Source organism: Eurosta solidaginis, chromosome 5 (assembly GCF_040869045.1).
Source record: "Eurosta solidaginis isolate ZX-2024a chromosome 5, ASM4086904v1, whole genome shotgun sequence".
NCBI classification, from domain to species: Eukaryota; Metazoa; Arthropoda; class Insecta; order Diptera; family Tephritidae; genus Eurosta; species Eurosta solidaginis.
This window is the reverse complement of record NC_090323.1, coordinates 155,029,595-155,056,165: the sequence shown is the minus strand read 5'-3', so window position 1 is coordinate 155,056,165 and position 26,571 is coordinate 155,029,595. Positions and strand designations below refer to the sequence as shown.

The 26,571-nt window shown below is 35.9% G+C and overlaps 1 protein-coding gene across 1 annotated transcript; it reads right to left on the bottom strand.

Moving 5' to 3' along the window:
• Positions 1 to 432: 432 nt before the first annotated feature.
• LOC137252609 (L-lactate dehydrogenase) lies at positions 433 to 26,571 on the bottom strand. Its single transcript, XM_067788582.1, has 3 exons — positions 26,413 to 26,571; positions 1,010 to 1,848; positions 433 to 938 (listed from the first exon to the last, which is right to left on the bottom strand). The coding sequence occupies exons 2-3, from the start codon at positions 1,841 to 1,843 to the stop codon at positions 774 to 776; spliced, it is 999 nt and encodes a 332-aa protein (XP_067644683.1). The 5' UTR covers positions 1,844 to 1,848; positions 26,413 to 26,571; the 3' UTR covers positions 433 to 773.

Here is a 26,571-nt window from a genome sequence, read left to right as displayed (position 1 = left end):
AAACTTCTGAAAATCGTCAAATGGTCTCAGAAGTTAAAGCATTATCTTAAGTTCATAAATTCTGGTTCAAATGAGTGTTTTACCTAACAAATTGAATTTTGAAAAGTTGACTTTCGGCCATATAATCAACTCGCCTGACTCATTATGCATCATTGAGCAGCATAAAAAGCGCGACGTACTCCGTTCGTTGCCCACACTGGCTCATATCCTTTACTGGCCTGTTGCGGGAGCATATGCAAACCATTTTTCGTTTTCATAAAAATTATGCTAATGAGGTAGCTGCGGCTGATTTATAGTATTCAATATTTAACAATGTTAAGAATTGCAAATATTTTTTTTGTACATTTTGTTTAATAATTTTGTGTTTAAGTTTTTGCACTAAAAAAAAACAAGCAAAAAGATATTCATCAAAAAAAAAATTAAAAACTCAAATTTTGTTTTACTAAAATAAAATGCTTATTTAAATTTATTGGCGTGCTTTTGTTTTGTTTTTTCTTCCTTATGCTAGGTACATTCAAATGAACAAATTAAAATAATATAAAAAATAAAATTAAAATAAATAATAAATTAATAACGTACAAATATGTAAGTATAACGTTTGAATAGAATTACATACTTTCACAATAATTTTCTTATTACACATATATATTCATACATTAATTAAATAAATACTTTTGTGTTAGCTCTTCAAGAAAGAGTGTTTAATTTAGAGTTATGCTAATAATTTACTCCAATTTCTTTTTCAAGGTCAACTTCAAAAATTCAAAGTCATCTTAAAACTTAATGTCAGCCTGCACTTGATCCATAATATTTGCGGATTTCTGCAACTGCTCCACTTCGGTGCGTGTTAGTATCTGTTTGACAATCGAAGTGATGCCATTAGCATTCAAAACACATGGCAACGACAAAAATACATCCTTATCAATACCGTGCTGACCCTAATTACACAAAGATTGAAAAAATTGTTATTTTCAAAAATAAATTCCGGATGCGCAATCCACAAACTCACCTGCACTGAAGTTGAGACCGCAACAATGCTGCTTGTATTATTCAAAATAGCAGCAGCTAACGCAGCTGAACTCAAACCAATAGCCCATGAGGTGTAACCCTTCAATTTGATTACTTCATAAGCAGAGTCCACTACCTTCTTGTGTACCTCCTCCCATTTTTCAGGATCTTCGGTTGTGCCAATATTTGGATTTAGCTCACGCAAACGTACACCAGCAATATTAACACCCGACCATACTGGCACCGAACTATCACCATGTTCACCAATAATCCAACCGTGACAAGATGTTGATGCTATACCCAAACGTTGTGACATCAAGAAACGGAAACGTGATGAATCTAAATTAGTACCGCTACCAATGACACGATTCTTTGGTAAACCAGATAGCTTCCACGCAACATAAGTCATAATATCTACAGGATTTGAGACCATTAACAATATAGTATCGGGCGAGTATTGCACCAATTTGGGTACGATATGTCGAAGTATATCAGTGTTGCGTTGCACCAAGGACAAACGTGATTCGCCCTCCTTTTGACGTACGCCAGCTGTTACAATGCAGAGGCGCGAACCAGCTGTGTGTTCATAATCAGTACTGGCAGTAATTTTTGGATTTTTAAGAAAATTTGAACCATGTTGTAGATCCATCATTTCACCTTGCAACTTATCCTTGCATACATCCACTAAGCAAATTTCGTTGGAAACATTTTGTGCGAGTATACTGAATGCACAAGCCATACCAACTTGTCCGATACCGACAATGGTTATCTTGCGTCCACTCGATGGTAACACATCGGCAACTTGTGACAAGAGATTTTCTGATACGGATGTCATTTTAACTGTAAAGAGATCAAGATCGAAAATTGTTGGGTTTTAATGTTTTGTACTGTTTTATAGTGTTAAATAATAAACATATTACTTTATAAACGAGAAAGAAAAAACATCATACTTATTGAAAGACTATCACTTATAGAAACTATGTTACTGTAGATGAAGCATTGAACCAGAGACCTTTACATAATTTTGAAGTAGAATGGATACTGTCTCATCTAACCAAAGCATTTATGGAAATTTGTATCAAAATGTCAATCCATATGTTGTATAAAGTATTTAATTCATATAATTTTAAGTTCGATTATCTAACGCACAACATCCATTAACATAAAAAAAATCTGTATGAGTTAATCGGGAATTGCCCGTATTGCTTTGAAATGTATGAAATCATTTATTTGAAGCAATTTTTAATTTTATAATTTAATTAAAAAATTGGGAAAAATTTAAACAACGTGACATCAGGACGGACAAGGCGACAGCTGTTTCGATTATACCTTGTAAATCTCTTCAAAACCTTTTCTCCCGGGAGTGGGATATGAACCCGCACTCCTACGGTGGTTGACGTGTTACAAACGCATTTAGCCACGTCATGCCTTAGCTGTTGTAAAGTTTTTCCCAATTACCTTCTTTGCATATTTTAATCTTTTATACACTACATACTTCGTATGTAATTATGTATTAAAGTTATGCTTGTTGCACTTGTTGGTAAGGCGGTTTTCAAAGAAACTTAGTACTGTTGCTGTTTTTGTTCTATTTATAGAACTACAACGAATCTATTTGTATGAGTTAATCGGGAATTGCCCGTATTGGTTTTAAATGTATGAAAACATTTATTTGAAGCAATTTTTAATTTTATAGTTTATTTAATAATTTGGAAAAAATTTAAACAACTTTACAACAACTAAGGCATGACGTGGCTGAATGCGTTTATAACACTTCAACCACCGTAGTAGTGCGGGTTCAAATCCCACTCCCGGGAGAAAAGGCTTTGAAAAGATTTAAAAGGTATAATCGAAACACCTGTCGCCTTGTCCGTCCTGATGTCACGTTTAAATTTTCCCAAATTATTAAATAAATTATACAAAAATATCTAATTTGGAATTCAATTGATAAGATCTGTGGCGACTGAGAGCTACATTATTTTAGTAATTTTAAAGCCTATCAAACCTTTTGCCATTGAAAATTTGTGTCGTAATACCACTTTATGAATTTGATTACAAAAGGTTTATCTAGTTCAGAGGTTGAATAAAAGTGGTGCAAAGTGACTGAAGCCAATGATGTTTTAGATGCTTTTCCGTACAACTGAAATTTCCAAAAAAATGCTTAAGTTATATTAATTTTAATGAAAAAATCTAAAGGGCAATATTCTAGGGATAATGTTTAACTAATTCAGAGGTGGAATAAAAGTGGTGTGGTGTTTTTAATACATTGCCAGACAACCAAAGTGTTTGTCATTGGAAAATGATACCTAAATGTCATACACATAGCTTTATGTAAAATTTTTAATTTATATAAATTTTGTCTGTATTTTATTAGCGAGCCATGCTTATATTACTTTATACAATTGTTTTTGTTATTTATATTAGAGAAAAATTGCAAAGTTTACAAACGGCAATGGTTACTAGGATATGTTTCTGAATTTCACTTCTTCATCAGCTAGGTTCTCGGGAGCTGAGTATTGAACTCGAATCTCCAACATTCATCGATTATACTAATGCAGATGCCTTTAACCACTCGGCCATATTTTTTCTCTAATATCAATGTATACATTTTAGATAAAAAAATCTGAAGGAAAATGCTCCAGGAAAGTGAAAAAAACTTATCGGGTAGTTACTGTAGATAAAGCAGCGACCTTGATAAACGGTTCAGAAGTGAAATTGCAGTGATGCAAATTATTCGGGCATTGAACAAAAGTAAATCACGTGTTTGATACATGCAGCACTTAAAACTTATTCGTCTTTAAATTTATTCATACATAATTGGTTAACAGTCCATGTGATGAAACTGTCTTTGTCACAACTCGAGGGGTTGTTGCAGACTGCGCTCTACGCTTTTGATTAAAATAAATAATAAAAGAACACTGTGACCTAAATAATGCGTTTTTTAAGTTTTATTTTATTTTGTTCAGCACATCCACACATATGTAGAGATATCCATTCTTATGCACATACCTATGTACCCTGCAAAAATTAGTGCAACTAATCCTCAAAGAGAGCAGTCCCCGATTAATCTCTTTTGTCTACATTGGGGCATAATTGATCCCCTCTAGTGCTTTTTGGGTACAGTTGGGATTAGTCAGGTTGAAATCTATGTAGCCTATTTTAAGAAACATAAAAAAGCAGCAACAAGTGAGTTAAATAAAAAAACATTGTTGGGGATTGATTCAAACTATTTAAGAAAAATGCGGAGCCCTATACCGAACTTAAATGACTTGGACCATATGTTCTATTATCGTCGACCCGTATCTCGTGGAATGTGTTGGTAACTTAATATTTTTTTATATGATTGAGTTGGGCCAAATTTTTGCTTAGTTATTTAATATGAATTTGGAGCTTTTAGGCCGATTTAATTAAATAAAACAAGTTTATTTTTTTATTTCCGACGCGTTTCGACACATTTTCGTGTCTTCCTCAGGGAATCTATTTATTAAATACGAAAAACATATATGTTACAAATACAATACTTGGTATTAATGTTGAATATTAAATCACTTACATTGTTTAAACCAGTGGTTTTTGTCACATTTCTTTAAAAATATAAGTACACATATTAATAACAAACAAATAAGAACAATAATTAAAAATCACCACCGACATTTACTACATTAAAATACCGTCTTGATAATATTAATAGTGCCTATGCGACGTCAATAACAAACAATGTCTGGAGGTGACAAGTGCAATATTGTTTTTAATGTTAATATACGGTATTTTAATGTAGTAAATGTCGGTGTGATTTTTAATTATTGTTCTTATTTGTTTGTTATTAATATGTGTACTTATATTTTTAAAGAAATGTGACAAAAACCATTGGTTTAAACAATGTAAGTGATTTAATATTCAACATTAATACCAATTATTGTATTTGTAACATATATGTTTTTCGTATTGTAACGAATTTGCTTGCAAATCCTCTTATTTGCAATCCTCTGCTAAGTTCGAATCACTAAACTGTTGAATAAATAACTCCAATTTGTAATAATGCAAAATGGCCTTTATTAAAGTACTTCACAATAACACTCAAACTGTGCAACGAATAGCTTGCTTAATAACCAAACTGATTGATAGCTCAAATCAAACTGAATTCCAGCGCCTCTGCATCTGCGGCCTTTTATACTCTCTGGTTTCCTCGTTCGCATCTTCTAGAATCTACTAGCATTGTCCATGAGCTCTCAAACTTCTCAGCTATAACTAAAATTGCACGATTTTATAGCTTTTCTCATACCCCATGCTTGTATGTGTGAGCGACACTTCCACAATTATAATATATAAGGAGCATCTCAAATAAGATGTCTGCATATGGTTGTGCCTTGCCTCTCAGCTGCGTGTACCTACATATGTGTGGACATAATGATTGAATTATTGATGTGAATGTTTGTAGTTTACAGTCTCTCGCGCACACATAGGCGTATAAGTAAATGCATCTGTGTGTGACATCTCTCGGCTGCCTTATATATGTGTATACATGATTTGATTATTGACGTAAATATCGTTTAGCATCGCCTTAGTGATGGTATAGCTTAGTGATGCTAATATCCGTGACACTGCCCTCCACCTAAGTCTGATCATCCCGATCAGACAAATCTCTCAATCTAAACGCTGCTAATCTCTCCAAATGAACCACTTTCATTTTAGTTCGTGGTTTGGTAGTGGTTTGTATGCGGTACACTACATCGTTGATCCGTTTTACAACTTTGTATGGGCCTTCCTAGTTACACTGCAATTTCGGGGACACACCTTTTTTTGTTGTGGGTTGTATAGCAGCACCAAATCTCCTTCCTGAAACCCTTCTGAATTAATTGCTTTATCGTACCTCGCTTTCATATTGTCACTCATAATCTTTGCTCGTTGCCTTACCAGATCGTGTATCTCTCTCAGTTCTTCTTCCAAGACACCAGTGGATTTCTTGACATTCCTCTCCGCATCGGCATCTATCCCATACTTCAAATCAGCTGGCAGTCGAAGGTCATTGCCAAAAATTACCTTTGCGGGAGTTTGGCCCGTTGTGTCATGTACTGCCGATCGGTAGGCCATCAAGAATAATGATATGTGTGTATCCCAGTCCTTATGGTACTTGTCTACTACTTTCCTTAAATGCTCCTCCAATGTTCTATTGAAACGTTCCACCATACCATCGGACTGAGGATGCAATGCAGTTGTCCGTGTTTTTCGAATGCCCAACTTCTCGCACATTCCTTGGAACACAGCTCATTCAAAATTCCTGCCTTGGTCAGAATGTAACTCCATTGGTACACCATACCTTGCAACCCATTCGTTTTTAACCACTTCTGCTACTGTTTCTACTTCTTGGTTTTTTTTTTACTGAAATAATCCATAACCACCAGTACGTATTTGTTTCCGCGGCTGCTAGTAGGAAATGGACCTGCGACATCCATGGCGATCCTTTCAAATGGTGCACCTGAAATATACTGCTTCATCTGGCCATGACTTCGGGTTTTGGGCCCTTTCGCTCTGTTGCATACCTCGCAATTGGCAATCCACTCGGTGACCGACTGACGGCAACCAACCCAATAGAATCTCTGCTTAATTTTCTCGAGTGTCTTTGTGATTCCAAGATAACCTGAGCACGTCAGGAATCCTCTTTCTGGGAACAACTATCAGTTTCTTCTTGCATTGACCATTCTCACTCTCCCATACTCGATGCAAGCAACCGGATATCAATTCTAAACTATTCCACTGTGCCCAATATGACTTCGCAATAGGACTCTCTGCTGACATCTCCTCTCTGCTTGGTCTTTCATTTCGTTCGAGCCCTTGCATAACATGTGACAGATCTGTATCTTCTAGCTGACACTTTCTTAGTTGTTCCTTGTCCCATTCATCCGTACACGTTATAGTCATGAGCCGGACATCTATAATGTCTTCTTTAGCCTCGGCCTTTGAACAGTGCTTGCATTCCAAACTACATGGCCTTCGTGACATTGCATCGGCATTTCCATGGGTACTACCTTTTCGATGCTCAATGGAAAAATCATAGCTTTGTAATCGCTCGATCCACCGTGCCAATTGTCCTTCCGGATTACGGAACTGCAGAAGCCATTTCAACGCTGCGTGATCTGTCCTGACACGGAATCGCTGGCCGTAGAGGTATTTGTGAAAATGTTTAATGCACTCTACCAATGCCAACAGCTCTCTCCGCGTAACACAGTAGTACCTCTCTGGTTTTCCAATCGAACGGCTGTAATATGCAACTACCTTCTCCTGTCCATCGACCAGTTGTGATAAAACGCCTCCTATAGCATATCCACTCACATCTGTATCTACAATAAATGTTGCTCCTGGAATCGGATATGCTAACATTGGGGCAGTGCACAAACGCTCCTTCAATGCTTGGAAAGCCACTTCTTGCTCCTTCCTCCATTCAAAAGCTTTATTTTTTCTTGTAAGCTCATGGAGGCTATGGGCTACGCTGGAAAAATTTGGTACAAATCGGCGGTAATATGTGCACAGCCCAAGGAAACTTCTTAATTCATGTAGGTTCTGTGGTCTTGGCCAATCCTTTACAGCCGTTATCTTTTCGTTCGCAGTGCAGATTCCCTCTGTCGTTACCTTGTGACCCAAATAATTTACTTCCTTTTTAAACAGCGCACACTGTTAGGGACTTAACTTCAAACCAGCGCCAGCTATTCTTTGGAAAACTTCCTCCAAGTTCCTAAGATGTTCATCAAAATTCTTGCCCAATACGATGATGTCGTCCAGGTACACCAAGCATGTTTTCCAATGTAGTCCTTTCAGTACCTGGTCCATGAGTCTCTCAAAAGTAGCTGGTGCATTACAAAGTCCAAAAGGCATCACTGTAAATTGCCAAAGACCATCACCGACACTGAAGGCTGTTTTCTCTTTATCTTCCTCCTTCACCTCCACTTGCCAGTAGCCGCTTTTCAAGTCCAGCGTGGAAAACCATTTCGTACCAGATAGCGAGTCCATAGTGTCGTCAATTCTTGGCAATGGGTAGCTATCCTTTGTCGTTGCGTCATTTAACTTCCGGTAGTCTACGCAAAACCAAATTTTTCCATCCTTCTTTTTTACAAGTACTACCGGTGAGCTCCATGGACTAGCTGATGGTTCGGTGACGCCGCTGTCGCTCATTTCTTGAATGATTTGACTCACAACTTCCCGTTTCGCCAGTGGAACACTACGTGGAGCTTGACGGATCGGCCTCGCATCCCCAGTGTCAATTTGATGTTTCACAACGTTGGTGCGGCCTGGTTTAGAATCATCCTGGTCAAATATGTTCGCGTACTTTAGGAGCAGTTGTTTTGCCTTACTCTGATATGCTTCTTCTAGCCCCTGCGCCCATGCCGTGATGTCATTTGAAAGATCAGTATTACTAGCTGAAACGTGTTCCTGGAGCTGTTCACAGTTAATAACTACTTCAACCTCTTGGTATCTTCCCAAAATAGCTCCTTTAGTCAGTTTGAGTGGTGACTTGAACTCATTGAGTACTCTTACCGGAATACGTCCATCTTGTTTTGTCATAGCCAGAGTTTTTCCTACAAGTATGTTTAGTGCTGATTTGTTTGCTGCTTCGACAACCCACAATTTGTTTGTCCCACAATCTCCATCAACCTTTGCCCAGATGACTGCTTCGGATTTTGGTGGTATTTGCTGACTCTCTTCCACCAGCAATCGTTTACTGCTGTAGCCTCCCTCGTAGCCGAAATTAAGTGGTACTTCCATGTTTTTATATCGCATCGTCTTGCTTTGCATGTCGATCTTGATGCCCTGGTCGATTAAGAAGTCCACTCCAATTATGATTTCATCAACAATTTCTGCCACTATAAGATTGTGTACTTCCGTGACGTTCCCAATTGGACTTCTCCAATTACTTGAGTGTCCTCTCCCGTGGCTGTACGTAATCTTGCTCCAAGAAATGGTCTTATCTTTTTGTTGACTAAATCTGCTCGAATGATGGAATGAGATGCACCCGTATGTACAGTCAGTAAACATTCCTTTCCGTCCACATGTCCTCCAACAGTAAGATTGCTCGATCTTCTTCCAATCTGCGAGATAGAGATTACGGGGCATTCAATTGCCGGAGCCAGCTGTCGCCCCTTGCTGCTGACTCGATTTAGTTTAACGATTGAGTGGTCTTGGAGATTTGCTCATCACCTTCTGCTCTGCGTTTACGACCACCCACATTGTTCGAGCTATTGGGACCGCTGCTGCAATGTCGTGCAATATGACCTGGGTTGCCGCACTTGAAACATTTAATAACTCCGACATTTTTCTGTTGTGATCCCTTCAGTGCTTCCAAAATTGTGTCTACCCAATCTGGTCTTTCCACTTCCACACGATGAGCTTTGTATGCTGGTTTACTCAATAGTGAGACCGTTTCCTGAGTCAATCCATGTGATACCGTTTCTGCAAATGTTGGCTTTGGGTTTACGTATGTGGCTCGCTTCGTTTCGACGTCCCGTATGCCATTTATAAAGCTCTGAATTTTTACCCTTTCGGTATATTCCACGGGTGCGTCGGCATTCGCCAAATGTGCAAGCCTTTCGACATCTGACGCAAACTCCTGCAAAGTCTCATTATCCTTTTGGTAGCGGTTTTGCAGCTCTATTTGGTGTATCTGCTTCCTGTGTTCGCTTCCGTATCGCCTCTCTAGAGCGCTCATCAATGTTTCGTAGTTGTTCCGCTCTCCCTCGGGAATAGTCTGTAGGATTTCAGCAGCAGATCCTTTCAATGCCACGAATAGTGCAGCAACTTTATCTTCAGCATTCCAGTTGTTCACTGCTGCGAGCTTTTCAAACTCAATCTTAAACACCTGAAAAGGAACAGAACCGTCAAAGTATTGTGTTTTTACCTTTGGATTGCTTGCTGAAACAGCTGGGGGATTTAGTTGTAACTGCTCCATACGACCTTTTAAATCATCTACTTCTGCCTGAAATTGGGCCATTTTTGCATCCTGCGCTTCCAGTTTTGATGATACCTGTTCCAAAATTTCTGCCGACATTTCAGATATACGTGCCTCTTGCGCTTCCAATTGAGATGCCATATATGTCTTTTGGTCTTCCAGTTGAGATGACACTTGCGACGTCATTTCTGAAATACGTACCTCCTGTGATTCCAGTTGGGATGCCATATATGTCTTCTGTTCTTCGAGCTGTGTTTCCATCTTGGATGTTATTCGTGTCTCTTGCGCTTCCATCTTGGATGTTACTGTCGATGTTTGAGCAGCTATTGCAGCCAATATCATGTTCAAGTCTGTGCTGGTAATTGTCTGCGATGTTTCGTTTTTCTCTTAAATTTTTGTTGTTGTCTCGTCCCCATCAGGATAAAAGACATACTCGTCCACCTCAATTCCTTCTGCTTCCATTGCCTCTCGTAGCCGTGCCTGAAGTTCGAGTTTAACGCCGCTTGTATTCAATCTACGGCTCTCCAACTCCTTCTTCAGTTGCTGGATCTTCAATACACTGAACTTTGCCATGTCCTTGTTGTCCTCCGGAATTTATTGAACAATTCCTCTTCTGGCACCAATTGTAACGAATTTGCTTGCAAATCCTCTTATTTGCAATCCTCTGCTAAGTTCGAATCACTAAACTGTTGGATAAATAACTCCAATTTGTAATAATGCAAAATGGCCTTTATTAAAGTACTTCACAATAACACTCAAACTGTGCAACGAATAGCTTGCTTAATAAACAAACTGATTGATAGCTCAAACCAAACTGAATTCCAGCGCCTCTACATCTACGGCCTTTTATACTCTCTGGTTTCCTCGTTCGCATCTTCAAGAATCTACTATCATTGTCCATGAGCTCTCAAACTTCTCAGCTATAACTAAAATTGCACGATTTTATAGCTTCTCTCATACCCCATGCTTGTATGTGTGAGCAACACTTCCACAATTATAATTGCCTACATTTAGGAGCATCTCAAATAAGATGTATGCATATGGTTGTGCCTTGCTTCTCAGCTGCGTGTACCTACATATGTGTGGACATATTGATTGAATTATTGATGTGAATGTTTGTAGTTTACAGTCTCTCGCGCACACATAGGCGTATAAGTAAATGCATCTGTGTGTGACATCTCTCGGCTGCCTTATATATGTGTATACATGATTTGATTATTGACGTAAATATCGCTTAGCATGGCCTTAGCATCGCCTTAGTGATGGTATAGCTTAGTGATGCTAATATCCGTGACAGTATTTAATAAATAGATTCCCTGAGGAAGACACGAAAATGTGTCGAAACGCGTCGGAAATAAAAAAATAAACTTGTTTTATTTAATGAAATCGGCCTAAAAGCTCCAAATTCATATTAAATAATTAATATTTTTTTTACATAGATGTATCTAAGAATTTTTTGCAAGTTTTAATATTGCGTTTAAAATGTACATAACCTCGCACCATACAAAAACTAACACTTTTTGATGAGAAAACAAAATTAGTCTTTATTCGTTCCCATATGGGTACAAATGGGATTGGTCCTATCGTTCCCGTTCGGGTATAAATGGGTACAATTAGTCACTTGATTGGACATGCTCAAACAAAAGGGAATAGTTGAACGCATACAAAGAGACCAAACTGGCATTAGCCGCATACTCCTTTGTGACTCATCCCGGACTCAACCTAAACTAATTGCATTTTTTGCAGGGTATGTATGTATATATATTAATTCATTTTAATGGTAAGAGAAATAAAACAACATTTAGGAATATCAAAATGTCTTTAGTTAATTCAACCTTCGTGACGGTCAATTTATTTATTTCAGATGCTCAGAACAATACGACCGCATCTAAAATTTTCCAAAATAAATATTATAGTATAACGAAATAAATTGCCAAAAACCGAAACCAATAATTTACGATGTCATCAGCTGTAGTATTCGCCTCTTTCATATCATTATTATAAAATTGCTGATGCGTGGCGGATGCCAAATGTGATCTTATTCTGCATTACTTTTGTACTGCAGGATTCACAAAATGGTTCCCATATTATCAAAAAAAAAATCCCGGCATGACCCGAAGATATTATCGAAATGATCCTGATACAACTCCGAAATTATACTAGCAAAAACCGAAACAAAACTCTCATAAATATCAGAAAATTGTAGCGAAAACGTCCTCGAAATGATGCAGAGATAGGCCCTGAAATACCCTGTTTGATGCATGTGCAAAATATCATTGTTCCACGTCCAATAGTCTCAGAGTTATGCCGATTTTGCAAAACTGTTCTCTGGCTAGTATCGAAATGTTGACATTGATTTATATGACTCCTAGACTTAATAGCATTGGTTATGGTTAATAAACATAATGTTATGACTAGGGCAACTGGAAACAAGCTGTAAAAAAGAATTGATTGCCTGTTATCGCGGAATATATTCTTAAACATAGAAAAGGACCTGTCCACATGTATGCTGGTAATAGGCGCGAACTTGAAGGCAGAGATTTCAGTGATGGTATATTTTTCAAGCGGTCGAATCGAATTACCAGATGCAATTTGTCTTACAATACTTTTTAAAACGGCAATCTCCTTGTTCTTGTTAAGAGCCAAATTAAGCTTCTCGCTAAAAGGTGAAAAATTTATCGCCTTGACTGCTTTTTTCATGTACGGTATCTGTTACCAGTAGCAAAACCTTGTTCATGTCGTAATGCACGCCCAAAATCTTTACAGAGTCGTCGAACAGCTTTGCTATAGAACTGTGGTCTGCCTTTTTCAAAAGCGCAATGTTTAGCAAAAAAGGTTTACTAGACAAATGTTCGTTACAATCTAACACTCCTATTATGACATTGGCAATGTACCTGCCTAAAGTATCAGTGGTCCCGTCAATTGACAACCAAATATAATGGTCTTTTACCATATTCTTTATATCATTTATTGTTGATGAAAGTAGGGACTAGTAGGAATAGTATAAGTAAATCCCAGTTCTAACTTAAACTTATTTGTTCCTTGTTAACTTCTAACAGCTGATTTAACTCTCAACCTCGATAGTAGATATTACTGTATAACCTTGCGCAGCGTTGCGCTAATACCGAGAGCGCTTCACTGGTGCTTGTACACTATTTTGCAACAACAGTCACGCCAGTAACCCTCATTAAACAAAAAGTTTCAACAAATTTTATAAATCTCGTAACGGGTTTTTGGCGTCGGCATTGTAGAATAAAGTTGAATTCGTTTTCTGTTGCAGCAGAAAAATTCGGTATGATGCAAATTCTTATACAGCTATATACATTAGACTGGGTCGATTTATTAACCGATATCGCGCCATCGATTTTTCGATAGGATTTGGGCTTAGAAAAAAAAGTTCCACTACGCATACCCAAAAAAATTATTTTCGAGCCTGGGAAAAATAAATGGGGAAAGGGTAAATTGTTCGACCAAAACACTCCCCAAAACCATACAATTTTTTTTTCAAAAAACTGTTATCGCCAACGTTTTTACAACAGTTTTTTGAAAAAAAAATATTTTTTGGGTTTTGGGGAGTGTTTTGGTCGAAAAATTTACCCTTCCGCCATTTTTTTTCGCAGATTCGAAGTTTATTTTTTTTTGGTATGCGTAGTGGAACTTTTTTTCCCTGAGACCAAATCCTATCGAAAAATCGATGGCGCGATATCGGTTAACTTTCGTCCATACAAATCGACCCAGGTTAATATACATGTATGCATGTATACCTACGCTTAAATATACATGTATATACAAATGCATATAAATATGTAAAAGGTGGTAAATTTGATTTTGAGAATTTGTTCATTTTAGTATGGGGGGCCGTATTTTTTTTTTGCCCCCGGGCCCGGATTTTCTCTCGGCGGCCCTGAATGAATTATATTACTTATGCCGCAAATAAGCATTTATTTTTAAAATATGCAAAAAAATGCTTTTATTGCAAAATATGCTGAAATATTATATAACAAATATGGCTTAAACACTTTCTTTTTTTTTTAAATAGCATTCCTACATTATATATTTTGTGATAGAGCATACGAAAATGAACATGCTTGAGCATATTTTTGGTTTCCTGGTTATGATGATTAAGAATAATTAAAAAGTTATTGTTCCTAATGGGTATGGCCTCTTGACTTTCCTCATCCCTATCAGAACTGTGTAAAAGACAAACCAAACGAATTCGAGTGACATAGCAATTTTGATTGAACCATACCCGATTGCAATAATTGCGAGATCTCAAATTATTCCTGGAAATTCCTTCAGAAATTTTGCTTATATCCTTAAAGAAATACAAATTAATTACACGTTTCTAAGAATTTACCAACAATAACCTCAGTGGCTTCATTCTTTTCGATGTTGATATTCTCGGAAACCCATTACCTTATACTTGAAGCTCATAAGCATGGGTCTTTTAGTAAAGAACAGCGTTCTTCGACAATTGTATTTCTTTTTTTATTTTTGATGCCGGTAAAACCAGTTTACTTCCAATCAGTTAGTCTGCCTAGACGCATTAACTTAATAGTAAGTATATTTATCGTTCACGTGTATGGACCTGTGCTATGCTAAAAATATACTACTCTATGTATGACAAAGCCAATGTTAAGATAACTTTGCCCAATATGATATTAGCAATAATATCATAAGTCGATGTGAACTTATTGTTTTGTTGTCTACGAACCTTGTCAGTGTAAGCTTAAATCTGGTGAGTCTACTATCATCCACATCTTTGCGATATGCTAAATTCTGAAGACAACGAGTGACAAGAGCATTGACATACATACATATTTCTGTGTTGATTTCAGAGCAGCTTTAGACAGCGTGAATAGGAACTGTCGAAACCAAAGAGGCTTTAGACAATACGATTTTCTATCGCGATCTAGTACCTTTGCGAGGCTCATAGTTAGTTTTGAGTTTAACTATGCGAGGAAAATAAGATAACCATATTTTGCGATGTCAGGCGGTTCGACTGCCTGTTGTCTGTGCAATAACAACGTCTAGCCTGGAAATACTATGAAAGACACAAAGTATTTTAAACATAATCTTGGATACTGGGTATCGTGAAATGAAAGAAAACGAGATAGGTGATAATCAGAGGTCAGATTAGTATGCAAATGTTTATTTTTGTTTCAGGTCGCAGAGATCTCAGACCAAGTTACAAACACGTTATGCATCAAAAGGATTATTATAGCCCTGATATGTTTTACATATTTACATATTTGGTGGATATTTTTCACATATTTCATGCAGGCGGCCGCCGTGGTGTAATGGTAGCGTTCTCCACCTACCACACCGAAGATCGTGGGCTCATGCCACGGGCAACATCAAAATTTTAGGAACAAGTTTTTCAAATAGAAGACAATTTTTCTGAGCGGGGTCGCCCCTCGGCAGTGTTTAGCATCACTCCGAGTGTATTTATGTTATGAAAAGCTCTCAGTGAAAACTCATCTGCTTTGCTTCGTGTCCCGCTATTAACTTTGTAAACTATTTTATAGTAGTAACGTAAAGTGTGCTTTTTGTTTTCATTCATTCATTAAGTCAATAATATATCGATAGCCCTTCGATAACATGCCGATGACTCGACAATAGCAATCGAATAAACAAACGGATAATCCTTCGATATCGGTCTCCTGAAGGTAGTCTCTAAAAGTCCAGAAATTTTACCAAAATGGTTCTAAACTACTGCCGACATGGTTTCGTAAAAAGTCCAAAGGTATTTCCGAAATAAATCCCAAATAGTCCCGAAGTAGAGGCGAAATGAGAAGGTTTCGAATTTGATACAGAATGATACCAAGGTCATTACGAAAAGATTACAAACGAGTACGAAATGTTTCCGAAGAGATTCCTAACTGATCCCATAAGGTGGACAACATTCTGAAAATACGAATGCCGTAGAATACATTAAAATAGTGCTGAAACCTTTTTGAAAATAGCTAGAAACTCGTGAAGTAATAGAGCATTAATTTTTAGGAAATTGTGTCGCATATGGTCTTAATCTTAGACGTACCTTTGTATGTTTAACTCGTACTTGGAATTCACGATTTGTTTACTGAACAAAGGTGGCAGAACGGTCTCAAACGTAAATAAAAATGCAATGTACTTAGTTTTTGTAAATCGATGGACTAATGTCAAAATCGTACTGCGCCGAAATTAAATTGTCAAATAATATTAAAAAAGTAATAATCAGCAGATTTCCGGCAGTCACCTATTCCTGGTTCCGCCATGCGGACACGGAACAAACTGAGAGTTAAACTTCTTGGAAATTGTTTAATTAGAACACTCTAATCATAACTTCAATGTACCACCCAAGTCTTGACCACAACACACAATGCCGAAAACATTTACTATAAAAGCTGTGTATTTATGTATGCATATGTGTATGCATTCATAAATCCTACAAAACATTTCAATGGAGACCAAGTAGCCAAAAAAGTTATGCCCTTCAACATTTATTTTCAAAGTCAAAATAACACCGACAAATAGCTGACAAATAGCATGTAAGGTTTTTAAAAGACGGAGGAAGGCAATTGTTGAGTTTACCGCCCGTTTCCAATGCAATGCTGCTTACATATTCTTTAAATTAGGGCTGTCCAATTTTGTACGGTTTGATGACCAAATATCGCTCTGTGGAAGACTAGCGTCCTTCAGTTGTGCTAGTATTCGATGCAAATAAGCAAACTGTGTTCGTATTCCACTCAATCAACAAACTGTGCTAGTTTTCATCAGGAATAATGAAACGTTTTAGCCTTCCATAAACAAAAAACACTTCCTCAGAAGATTGATTTTCCGCACAGTTATGAAATTTCTATATAAAAAAGTTATCGAATGGCGCTACTGAAACAGTTAAGAAATTATTTTCATGAAAAAATCCCAACACACTCTACAGCTATCACCGAAATTATCCTGAAATAGTCAATTGATCTCGAAGCAGTCCAGAATCCGGAAATGACCCCGCAGCAACTCTAAATCCAAATTGATTTGGAAATAATCTCGAATTGATCAAAAACTTTTGAAATTATACCTTATGTTAAGCTATCGATTACTTTCAAAAATTCAACATTTTCTTCGCTTTGTCAAAGTGAAGTCAATTGACTGTGTCACTATTGAAAATATTGTGCCCCCCTAATGTGCAAATTTAGGTAGCATGCCACTTGAAGCGTTCTCAACTTTTTCGCATTCTCTTTTCGTGTCATCTAAATCAGCTGTATGTTATGTATATATTCTCACCGGTCTCAGTGGTATTAGCCTTTAAACTGCGCATGTCCTCAAACGAAAGTAAAAGTGAGCTGGGGCATAAATACATACATACATATAAATACTTTAACAGTTGGCTTATTTGCCAAAAAAAATTAGAATTTTATCACAATTGTTTTGTTGCTTCGTGTAAAGGTGAATGTACCTTAAGAAGATGCATAGCAAAGTGTTGCAATGGTTTGTTGGCAGAATATGAACTTGGAAAAGTGCGAAAGTACATATCTATCTAGTAGGTACATATCCCTGTAGGCAGTCAAATCAACTAGTTGCAGACTGCATCACAAATACTAAGAATCACACTTCAACTAGTGCGCTAATTGTTGTTTTTCTTAACTGGTATTTTTAGCATTAAGAGGTCTCTTAAGCCATTTTAAGTGAAATTTTTCGGTAGGTCATATACGCCGGTAATCACTAAAACTATAACTGTGACTGTATTGGTAAGAGTATTATTAAAGTAGTCGTGGTGGTTATGTAGTTGATTAACAAGCAACGAGACAAGACATATGCACGTATGTTTAGTAAAATGTTCTAAAAATGTTGTTACAACGCTTAGTATTTGTGAAGTGAGCCTGAATAACTAATTTACGACCAATGACATACATACATACCTACGCCCTGCTCTGCAGCATTTCCAGCATAAATATTGAATCTTTAATTCGCCGTGTTCATACTTAATTAGCGTCTGATGAACATTTAAGTTCCATACGCTAGATCGGCATTTGATAACATTTAACCCTTTTAAAGACCTTCAATGCTGACTTAACAATTGCTATGGTAGAAAAAAAAATTTTTTCAAAGAAAATATGTAAGCATCTTTTTTGTAATTAGTGAACTTTATTAGCACTTAAATTTTAGTCTTCTACTAACTTTTCACATACTGGGTTCATGCTACTGGGGCCCTCAAATTAAGATAGGCGTTGGCCATAGCTCTAAATGGATTATCGGTGCTAAAAGAAGTGGCGGCCGTACCCCTTCTCTACTTATCCACGGAAAAAATTCACAACGAAGTTGCCTGTGTAAATTACAGCAAAATAATTTGTGCTAAAATTCACTTATTATTGCTTTATTTTAGCGTTTCCATAAAAAGGCTATTATTCAATTAAAATTTCACAATAAAACTAAATATTGGACACTGAAATCACCATTTTTAGTAGGAATTGGAACAAACATTTTTAACATTTTTTATTTTGTTATATCGATATTAATGTACATGTCATGCATTAGGGTGTCTTATGTTGACTATTTTTATCAAGTTCTTGGTGTTTTAGAGGTTTAGTTCATGTGCTATTTACATTTGTGTATATTCGAATTTCAAGGTCTCGGAAACTGCTTCTATACACATTTTTTTTTTGTTGCATATACATATGTACTAATGGTTTTTTTTTTTTTTTTTAACAATTGTTTATAAACCAAGAGCACTTGGCAATGTCAGACAAAGTAATTGAAATAAACAAATCCAGCATTATCGGTGATTTTCAACAGATGGCGCAACGCTGATTTAATATAGTTATTAAAGAGGAATAGATGTAGCAATTTTTCAGTCAAACAAACCACCGCTGTACAGCTAAATGGTTGGCGCAGCGTGCCTAATACAATGTTCAAACAGAAAAATAAATTGAGGCAATTTCGATTTAAATTGAGTGGTGTTCATACGACTCAATTTAGCTTACACAATAGTAATTTGATATCTGGTTGGCTCATCTCTACAGCAACAAAATACCTTTGTTCAGACTGTCAAAATATGCGTGTTGATATTAGGCGAATGGAATGGAATGAAAACATAAAATTTTGATATTTTTGTGTGTTGTAACAAAATGTGTTCAATGTTTTTGTTTCATTTCGAGTTTGCCATCCACTTTTGACAATCCCTCCTCCAGTGAAATTAAAAAAATAAAATCAGCTGATGAGATGAGCCCACCATATAGTTGAGCCATGCGTAACGGACGTTTAAGCATTAAGAGGTCCTTTAAGCCATTTTAAGTGAAATTTTTCGGTAGGTCATATACGCCGGTATCCCTAAAACTATAAATGTGACTGTATTGGTAAGAGTATTATTAAAGTAGTCGTGGTGGTTATGTAGTTGATTAACAAGCAACGAGACAAGACATATGCACGTATGTTTAGCAAAATGTTCTAAAAATGTTGTTACAACGCTTAGTATTTGTGAAGTGAGCCTGAATAACTAATTTACTAGGCTGACGACCAATGACATACATACATACCTACGCCCTGCTCTGCAGCATTTCCAGCATAAATATTGAATCTTTAAATCGCCGTGTTCATACTTAATTAGCGTCTGATGAACATTTAAGTTCCATACGCTAGATCGGCATTTGATAACATTTAACCCTTTTAAAGACCTTCAATGCTGACTTAACAATTGCTATGGTAGAAAAAAAAATTATTTCAAAGAAAATATGTAAGCATCTTTTTTGTAATTAGTGAACTTTATTAGCACTTAAATTTTAGTCTTCTACTAACTTTTCACATACTGGGTTCATGCTACTGGGGCCCTCAAATTAAGATAGGCGTTGGCCATAGCTCTAAATGGATTATCGGTACTAAAAGAAGTGGCGGCCGTACCCCTTCTCTAGTTATCCACGGAAAAAATTCACAACGAAGTTGCCTGTGTAAATTACAGCAAAATAATTTTGCTAAAATTCACTTATTATTGCTTTATTTTAGCGTTTCCATAAAAAGGCTATTATTCAATTAAAATTTCACAATAAAACTAAATATTGGACACTGAAATCACCATTTTTAGTAGGAATTGGAACAAACATTTTTAACATTTTTTATTTTGTTATATCGATATTAATGTACATGTCATGCATTAGGGTGTCTTATGTTGACTATTTTTATCAAGTTCTTGGTGTTTTAGAGGTTTAGTTCATGTGCTATTTACATTTGTGTATATTCGAATTTCAAGGTCTCGGAAACTGCTTCTATACACATTTTTTTTTTGTTGCATATACATATGTACTAATGGTTTTTTTTTTTTTTTAAACAATTGTTAATAAACCAAGAGCACTTGGCAATGTCATACAAAGTAATTGAAATAAACAAATCCAGCATTATCAGTGATTTTCTACAGATGGCGCAACGCTGATTTAATATAGTTATTAAAGAGGAATAGATGTAGCAATTTTTCAGTCAAACAAACCACCGCTGTACAGCTAAATGGTTGGCGCAGCGTGCCTAATACAATGTTCAAACAGAAAAATAAATTGAGGCAATTTCGATTTAAATTGAGTGGTGTTCATACGACTCAATTTAGCTTACACAATAGTAATTTGATATCTGGTTGGCTCATCTCTACAGCAACAAAATACCTTTGTTCAGACTGTCAAAATATGCGTGTTGGTATTAGGCGAATGGAATGGAATGAAAACATAAAATTTTGATATTTTTGTGTGTTGTAACAAAATGTGTTCAATGTTTTTGTTTCATTTTGAGTTTGCCATCCATTTTTGACAATCCCTCCTCCAGTGAAATTAAAAAAATAAAATCAGCTGATGAGATGAGCCCACCATATAGTTGAGCCATGCGTAACGGACGTTTAAATCTACTCAATAAACACACTTTACAAGGTTGCATTTGCAAATTTATTATTACAATTTATTATATGATAAATTGCGTAATAAATTGCCCAAATGGTATAAATTGCCAATTTGGTGTGTGTTTGTACATAGTATAAAGCGTACTGACGATGAAGGCTTAGTACCCTTCTAAATGGATCTATCTGCGCAGCTATGAAAGGTTGTCTGAAAAATTGTCTACTTACAATTCCAAAAAAAAAACCAACAATATCATTTGAAAAATTATTGTTCTGGTCTTGAGCTCGAACACTGAATACATAAGTAATTTTATTATTACTACTTGGTTATTTGACTAATAATTTTTAAAATGCATATGCCAGTAATTCGGTCTAGAGGAGTGATATATTTCCCTTTACTATCGCATTGAGTTGTGAACTCATCTTCATACAGTTTTGTCTGCTTAACGAGTTGTTGCCTCTTTTAGTATGCTTCTCGTCTCAACTAAGAAAAAACGAATATTTGAAAACGGCTTGCAATAAAAAGGCAATATCGTTTGTATTTGCAATGATAATAGAAGTAAATATACATTTTTTTGGACTTCTATTTTTTTTATTTTATTTCGTATTCGAACCCACACATTTTTTCATCCAAGTCAAATCAAGTCTTATCAATGAAAGGAGTTAACCGTTGATGAGCTTTGCTTTAAGATGTTATTATTAAACTGCTAGTTTTTTTACCTTTGCATATTTTATTAGGCACAACATGTCTAAACGTGTTCTTATTATTTGGTTCTTATCGTCTCGAAACCCGCCAATGGAAGCAAAGGAAGAGGGTGCCCCCACCCCCTGGAAGGACCAGGTGGAAAACGATTTAAACTCCCTTGGTGGGACTAATTCGCGCCAGTTGGCAGAACGAAGAATTGACTGGCGCGCCTTGTTGGACGGCCATAATAATTTAAACGGTTAAGCGTCAATTAAAAAAGTAAGTATCTTTCTTGGCCGTCCATTTTAAAAGTTATCACGAAGAGTAGACAAAAAAGGTTTTCTCAAAGATATCATAAATTCTAATTATTGTAAAGCTAAACTGACCACCCGTTCGGGCTTTTAAGAGACCGTTCTGTACACGAGCTACATCGATGGCGATGGTGCCATCGAGCTGTACTGCTTTTTCTCAGGGATCCTATATTTATCTCCCGTCGCAGTTAGCCATCCATTCTTTGGCCGAGTGATGGCAACCAACCTAGTAGAATATCTGATTTATTTTCGCATACCTCCTCGTATACCGTTACGAACATAAGAGATCCACTTCCTTGGAACAACTATCAGTTTGCGGAACCGAGTACCTATTGTAAGCTATTCCACTATGCCTAATATGAATTGCAAGATGACTCTCTTTTAAAATTTGGCTTCTATTTGGTCGCCCATTTTGATCGACCCACTACATATTACGTGCCAGATCGTTAATAACTTTTAGCCGATATACATACTTAGAGGAAAATGTACAACTTCTTTGTAAAACATTCAGTTCCACCAAGAATGTCGAATGATTTTACACAAATTAGAAGATGTAAAACCAAATTGACTCTATAATCTATATATATAAAAAGAAATATACATTTTGATTGCCACTCCATAACTCGAGAACGGATAGAAAGATTGCCATGAAATTTTTAGTATAACTTAATAGGAACCCGGAGAGTGTTTGTGAAAAGTTTTTTTTTTTCGGGAAGTGGACCATGGACCGATTTATGCTAAACTGTCGTATATATGGCTCGATTTACCTGAAATTTGGTATGTAGGTTATATCTAGAATAAAATTTCGGATAATTTTTCTTCCGGGAAGTGGACCAGGATACATATTGGTGAATAGGGTCTCGAGAAATAGGACAAAAAGTGGACCCGGGCGCCCTTAGAATGTGTTTATACAATATGGATATCAAATGAAAGCTGCTGATGAGTTCTTTAGTACAGGGTAGTTTTCATACCTATTGGTGACTAGGGTTCCGAGATATAGGCCAAAACGTGGACCCGGGCACCCCTAGAATGTGTTTATACAATATGGATATCAAATGAAAGCTGTTGAGGCATTCGAAGCCGAAATAAAGACATGAATTAATAATACCTACATACCTATTTACATACGTCCTATTCGATTTGTCTGAATTTGGTATATAAATTTGCCTATATTAGTGTTTCCGATGCTTTTTTCCGGGAAGTAGACCAGAGACCACGTGGTAAATTTTTAACTGATCACAAAGATTTTTCTATACACCATAGGTCATGATATTGGGTACGTTTATATGTTATTAACTCAAAAATCGTGTTTTTTTGAGTTATGACACTATTGAAGCTAATGAGCGATGTGATACTACATGTTGCATACTTTAAAGCAGAGCCGGCCAAAAGTTGCACATTGTGCAATTTGAGTTCGTATTTTCACACAGACACTAACGATGTGCGATCATGATCGTTTCCTTTCGCTGCTCACTCACTAAAATCAACAGTGAATGCATAAGGAAAAGTCCATGCTACTTTTTGGGCACATAATAAAAACCAGGCATCTTAACCAACGAAACGATATCATTTCGTTACGATAATCAAGAAATGACTTCGTTTCGTTTATTAACGTTAAGATCGTCAAATTAACGAAATGATTTCGTTTCGTTTTCTGCCATATCAAAACGAAATCAAATCGTTTATGTTGATTATTAATTTCAAACTATGCTGGCAAAGCTGATTGATGGCGGAGTCATTAAAGGTGAAAGCATTATCCAAGCTGATTGCAACTTTTCTCATGAATTTTGACAGTACTAACATTTCTCAGAGTATTTTTTACATTACCACCAACGAATTACACAAACAAATTACATAGAGTTTGTGTGTGTATGTGCGCTCGTTGTTGCCACCTTACGGCTTCACCATGGCTATAGCATTGCCAGCACAATTCAAACATAAAGTATCACGTTTTCGTTAACGTTTTTAACGTTAACGAAAGCTTTTCGTTTCGGTTAAAAACGAGATACAATTTATCTTGATAATTTCTTTATCGATAATATTTCGAAGTGTTTCAACGGAAACGGTGGAAATTTTTTGATAAACGATTAGCTTAACGTTAAGGTGCATCCCTGATAAAAACAATATGCTGCAATGTTAAAGTGACTTTTAATACGTTTTAGTTATTATTATTAAGTTCCTTTGAACATACATATTAATATTGACAATTTAAATTTTAATAATTAATAATAATTAATTAATTATTAATAAATATTGACAATTTAATATAAGTAACTTTTTATACGTTCTACTTAGTTTTATTAATTTTTATACATTTTTTTTTATTGAATAACTTTATGTTTTGAAAATATGTATTTCTATCTTTATATTTACTTTGTTTTATAGTTTATTCTTGATGAAAAAGTGATTTTTTAAGTAAATTTTGCATTGAAGAAACACCATACCTTCTTTTATAAAAAAGTTTTATCTGGCTAGCTCGAACTCCGCGTACTTAGTTATATGAATATAAGTAAGTATTGTTAGGATTAGCTTGAAATCAAATAACCAAGGTCCTTTTTAATTTCGAACTTTACAATCCACATTTTCTTTTAGCACACTGTGGGGAGTTGTCACTCAATTTTTACACACACTTATGCATTTGTTTTAGCATTTGTGTTGCCGGCCACACAAATACTAAAACAATTGCATAAGTGTGTGTAAAAATTGAGTGACAACTCCCCACAGTGTGCTAAAAGAAAATGTGGACTGTGAAGTTCGAAATTAAAAAGGAATCTGGTTATTTGATTTCAAGCTAACCCTAACAATATTTACTTATATTCATATAACTAAGAACGTGGAGGTCGAGCTAGCCAGATAAATCTTTTTTATAAAAGAAGGTATGGTGTTTCTTCAATGCAAACTTTACTTAAAAAAATCACTTTTTCATTAAGAAAGAACTATAAAACAAAGTAAATGTAAAGATAGAAATATATATTTTCAAAACATAAAGTTATTCAATAAAAAAAAAAAAAATGTATAAAAATTAATAAAACTAAGTAGAACGTATAAAAAGTTACTTATTTTAAATTGTCAATATTTATTAATAATTAATTAATTATTATTAATTATTAATATTTAAATTGTCAATATTGATATGTATGTTCAAAGGAACTTAATAATACTAACTAAAACGTATTAAAAGTCACTTTAACCTTGCAGCATATTGTTTTTATTACGTGCCCAAAAAGTAGCATGGACTTTTCCTTTTGCATTCACTGTTGATTTTAGTGAGTGACAAGCGAAAACAAACGATCGTGATCGCACATCGTTAGTGTCTGTGTGAAAATACGAACTCAAATTGCACAATGTGCAACTTTTGGCCGGCTCTGCTTTAGTTTGCTTGAGATAACGCCTCTTTATTATATATTTTCTATCAGGAATCACATTTTCTAACTCAGAAAAAAACGTGTCTAAAATGGGGAAAACATTCGCAAATAATTTGTCTTACAATTGAGAAAAATTGTAATTTAACGAGTTATGAGTTTATTTTTGTATAAAACTTTTCATTAATTTGATAGAAAATTTTTCTTAAAATTTTCATTGAGAATACTTGATTGAACATTTTTCACAATATTTACATGTACGAGTTAGCTCAGTGAATAAGAGCACTCCACTGTTAATAAAAAAAAAATGTAAGGCGCGATAACCTCCGAAGAGATCTAAGGCCGAGCTTCTCTTCCAATTTACATCGTGCTCCTCTTGATTTTCCCTACAAATTGGCCGGATGGGACCTACATGTTTTATGCCGCCTCCGAACGGCATCTGCAAGGCAGCTTTTGATGGCAGAAATACACCCGGAGCGCTTGCCAAATACTGCCGAGGGGCGACCCCGCTTAGAAAAATTTTCTTCTAATTTAAAAACCTTATTTCTAAACTTTTGGATGTTGCTTTTCCCGGGGTGTGAACCCAGGGCATAAGGTGTCGTAGGCGGAGCACGCTACCATCACACCACGCCGGCCGCAACTCCACTGTTAATACCCTGCAAAAATTGTTGGATCATGCGGTCCACTTGTGTCATACTGGAGTACTCCATTGATTACTCTGATATAATGCTGAGCTGGAGTATATGGTCCAGTCCTAGGACATCGCAATGTTAATTGGACCATATTTTGTTTATGAATTGTGGTTAATGTTGGAGCACTCGCTTGGTCCATAGCGAGTACTCCATACATGCATGCATGAAAAAAAAGTTTTAATTTTTAAGAAAATTACTTGTTTAGATTAAGGAGGGATTTCTATGGCCAAATATCATAAACAATGTTTCCTCATTTTATTTGCTATTTTCCTCGCTGGTAGGAATTTTTTTGTGTTTTTCAGTGCAAATAAGGCTAACAAAAAATAGCGCTTAAAAATATGCATCACCCTAATATTCATTCATATGTATTTCTATGATGTATATATGTACATATGCAATAAACACCCTTATGTACAGATATTTACACAAGTAAATCACCGCTCACATTGTATATCTGTTAGATACATAAGCAATGCTAAACTTCCAATAATGCGAAACTTCATTAACAAAAAATGTTCACTAAAAAAATTCGCATATCATTTAAAAAAAATCTATTTTTTTTCCAAATTTGCTTACATTTTCACTCAATGCAAATTTTTGTTAAATTTAATTTGGTTGTTAATAACGGATAGCGGTTTCAGACACACACAAAATTTTGTTCACTTGGCGGAAATTGAAGTCGCGTTAAACGTCTACTCACATCGACAGCGTCTGACTGTTTGATTTTGACTGGAT

Coding starts and splice junctions, on each gene's coding strand:
- LOC137252609 (XM_067788582.1), bottom strand. CDS start 1,843: ATGACATCCGTATCAGAAAATCTCTTGTCACAAGTTGCCGATGTGTTA. Junction 939..1,009: donor CGGTCTCAACTTCAGTGCAG/GTGAGTTTGTGG, acceptor TTGTGTAATTAG/GGTCAGCACGGTATTGATAA.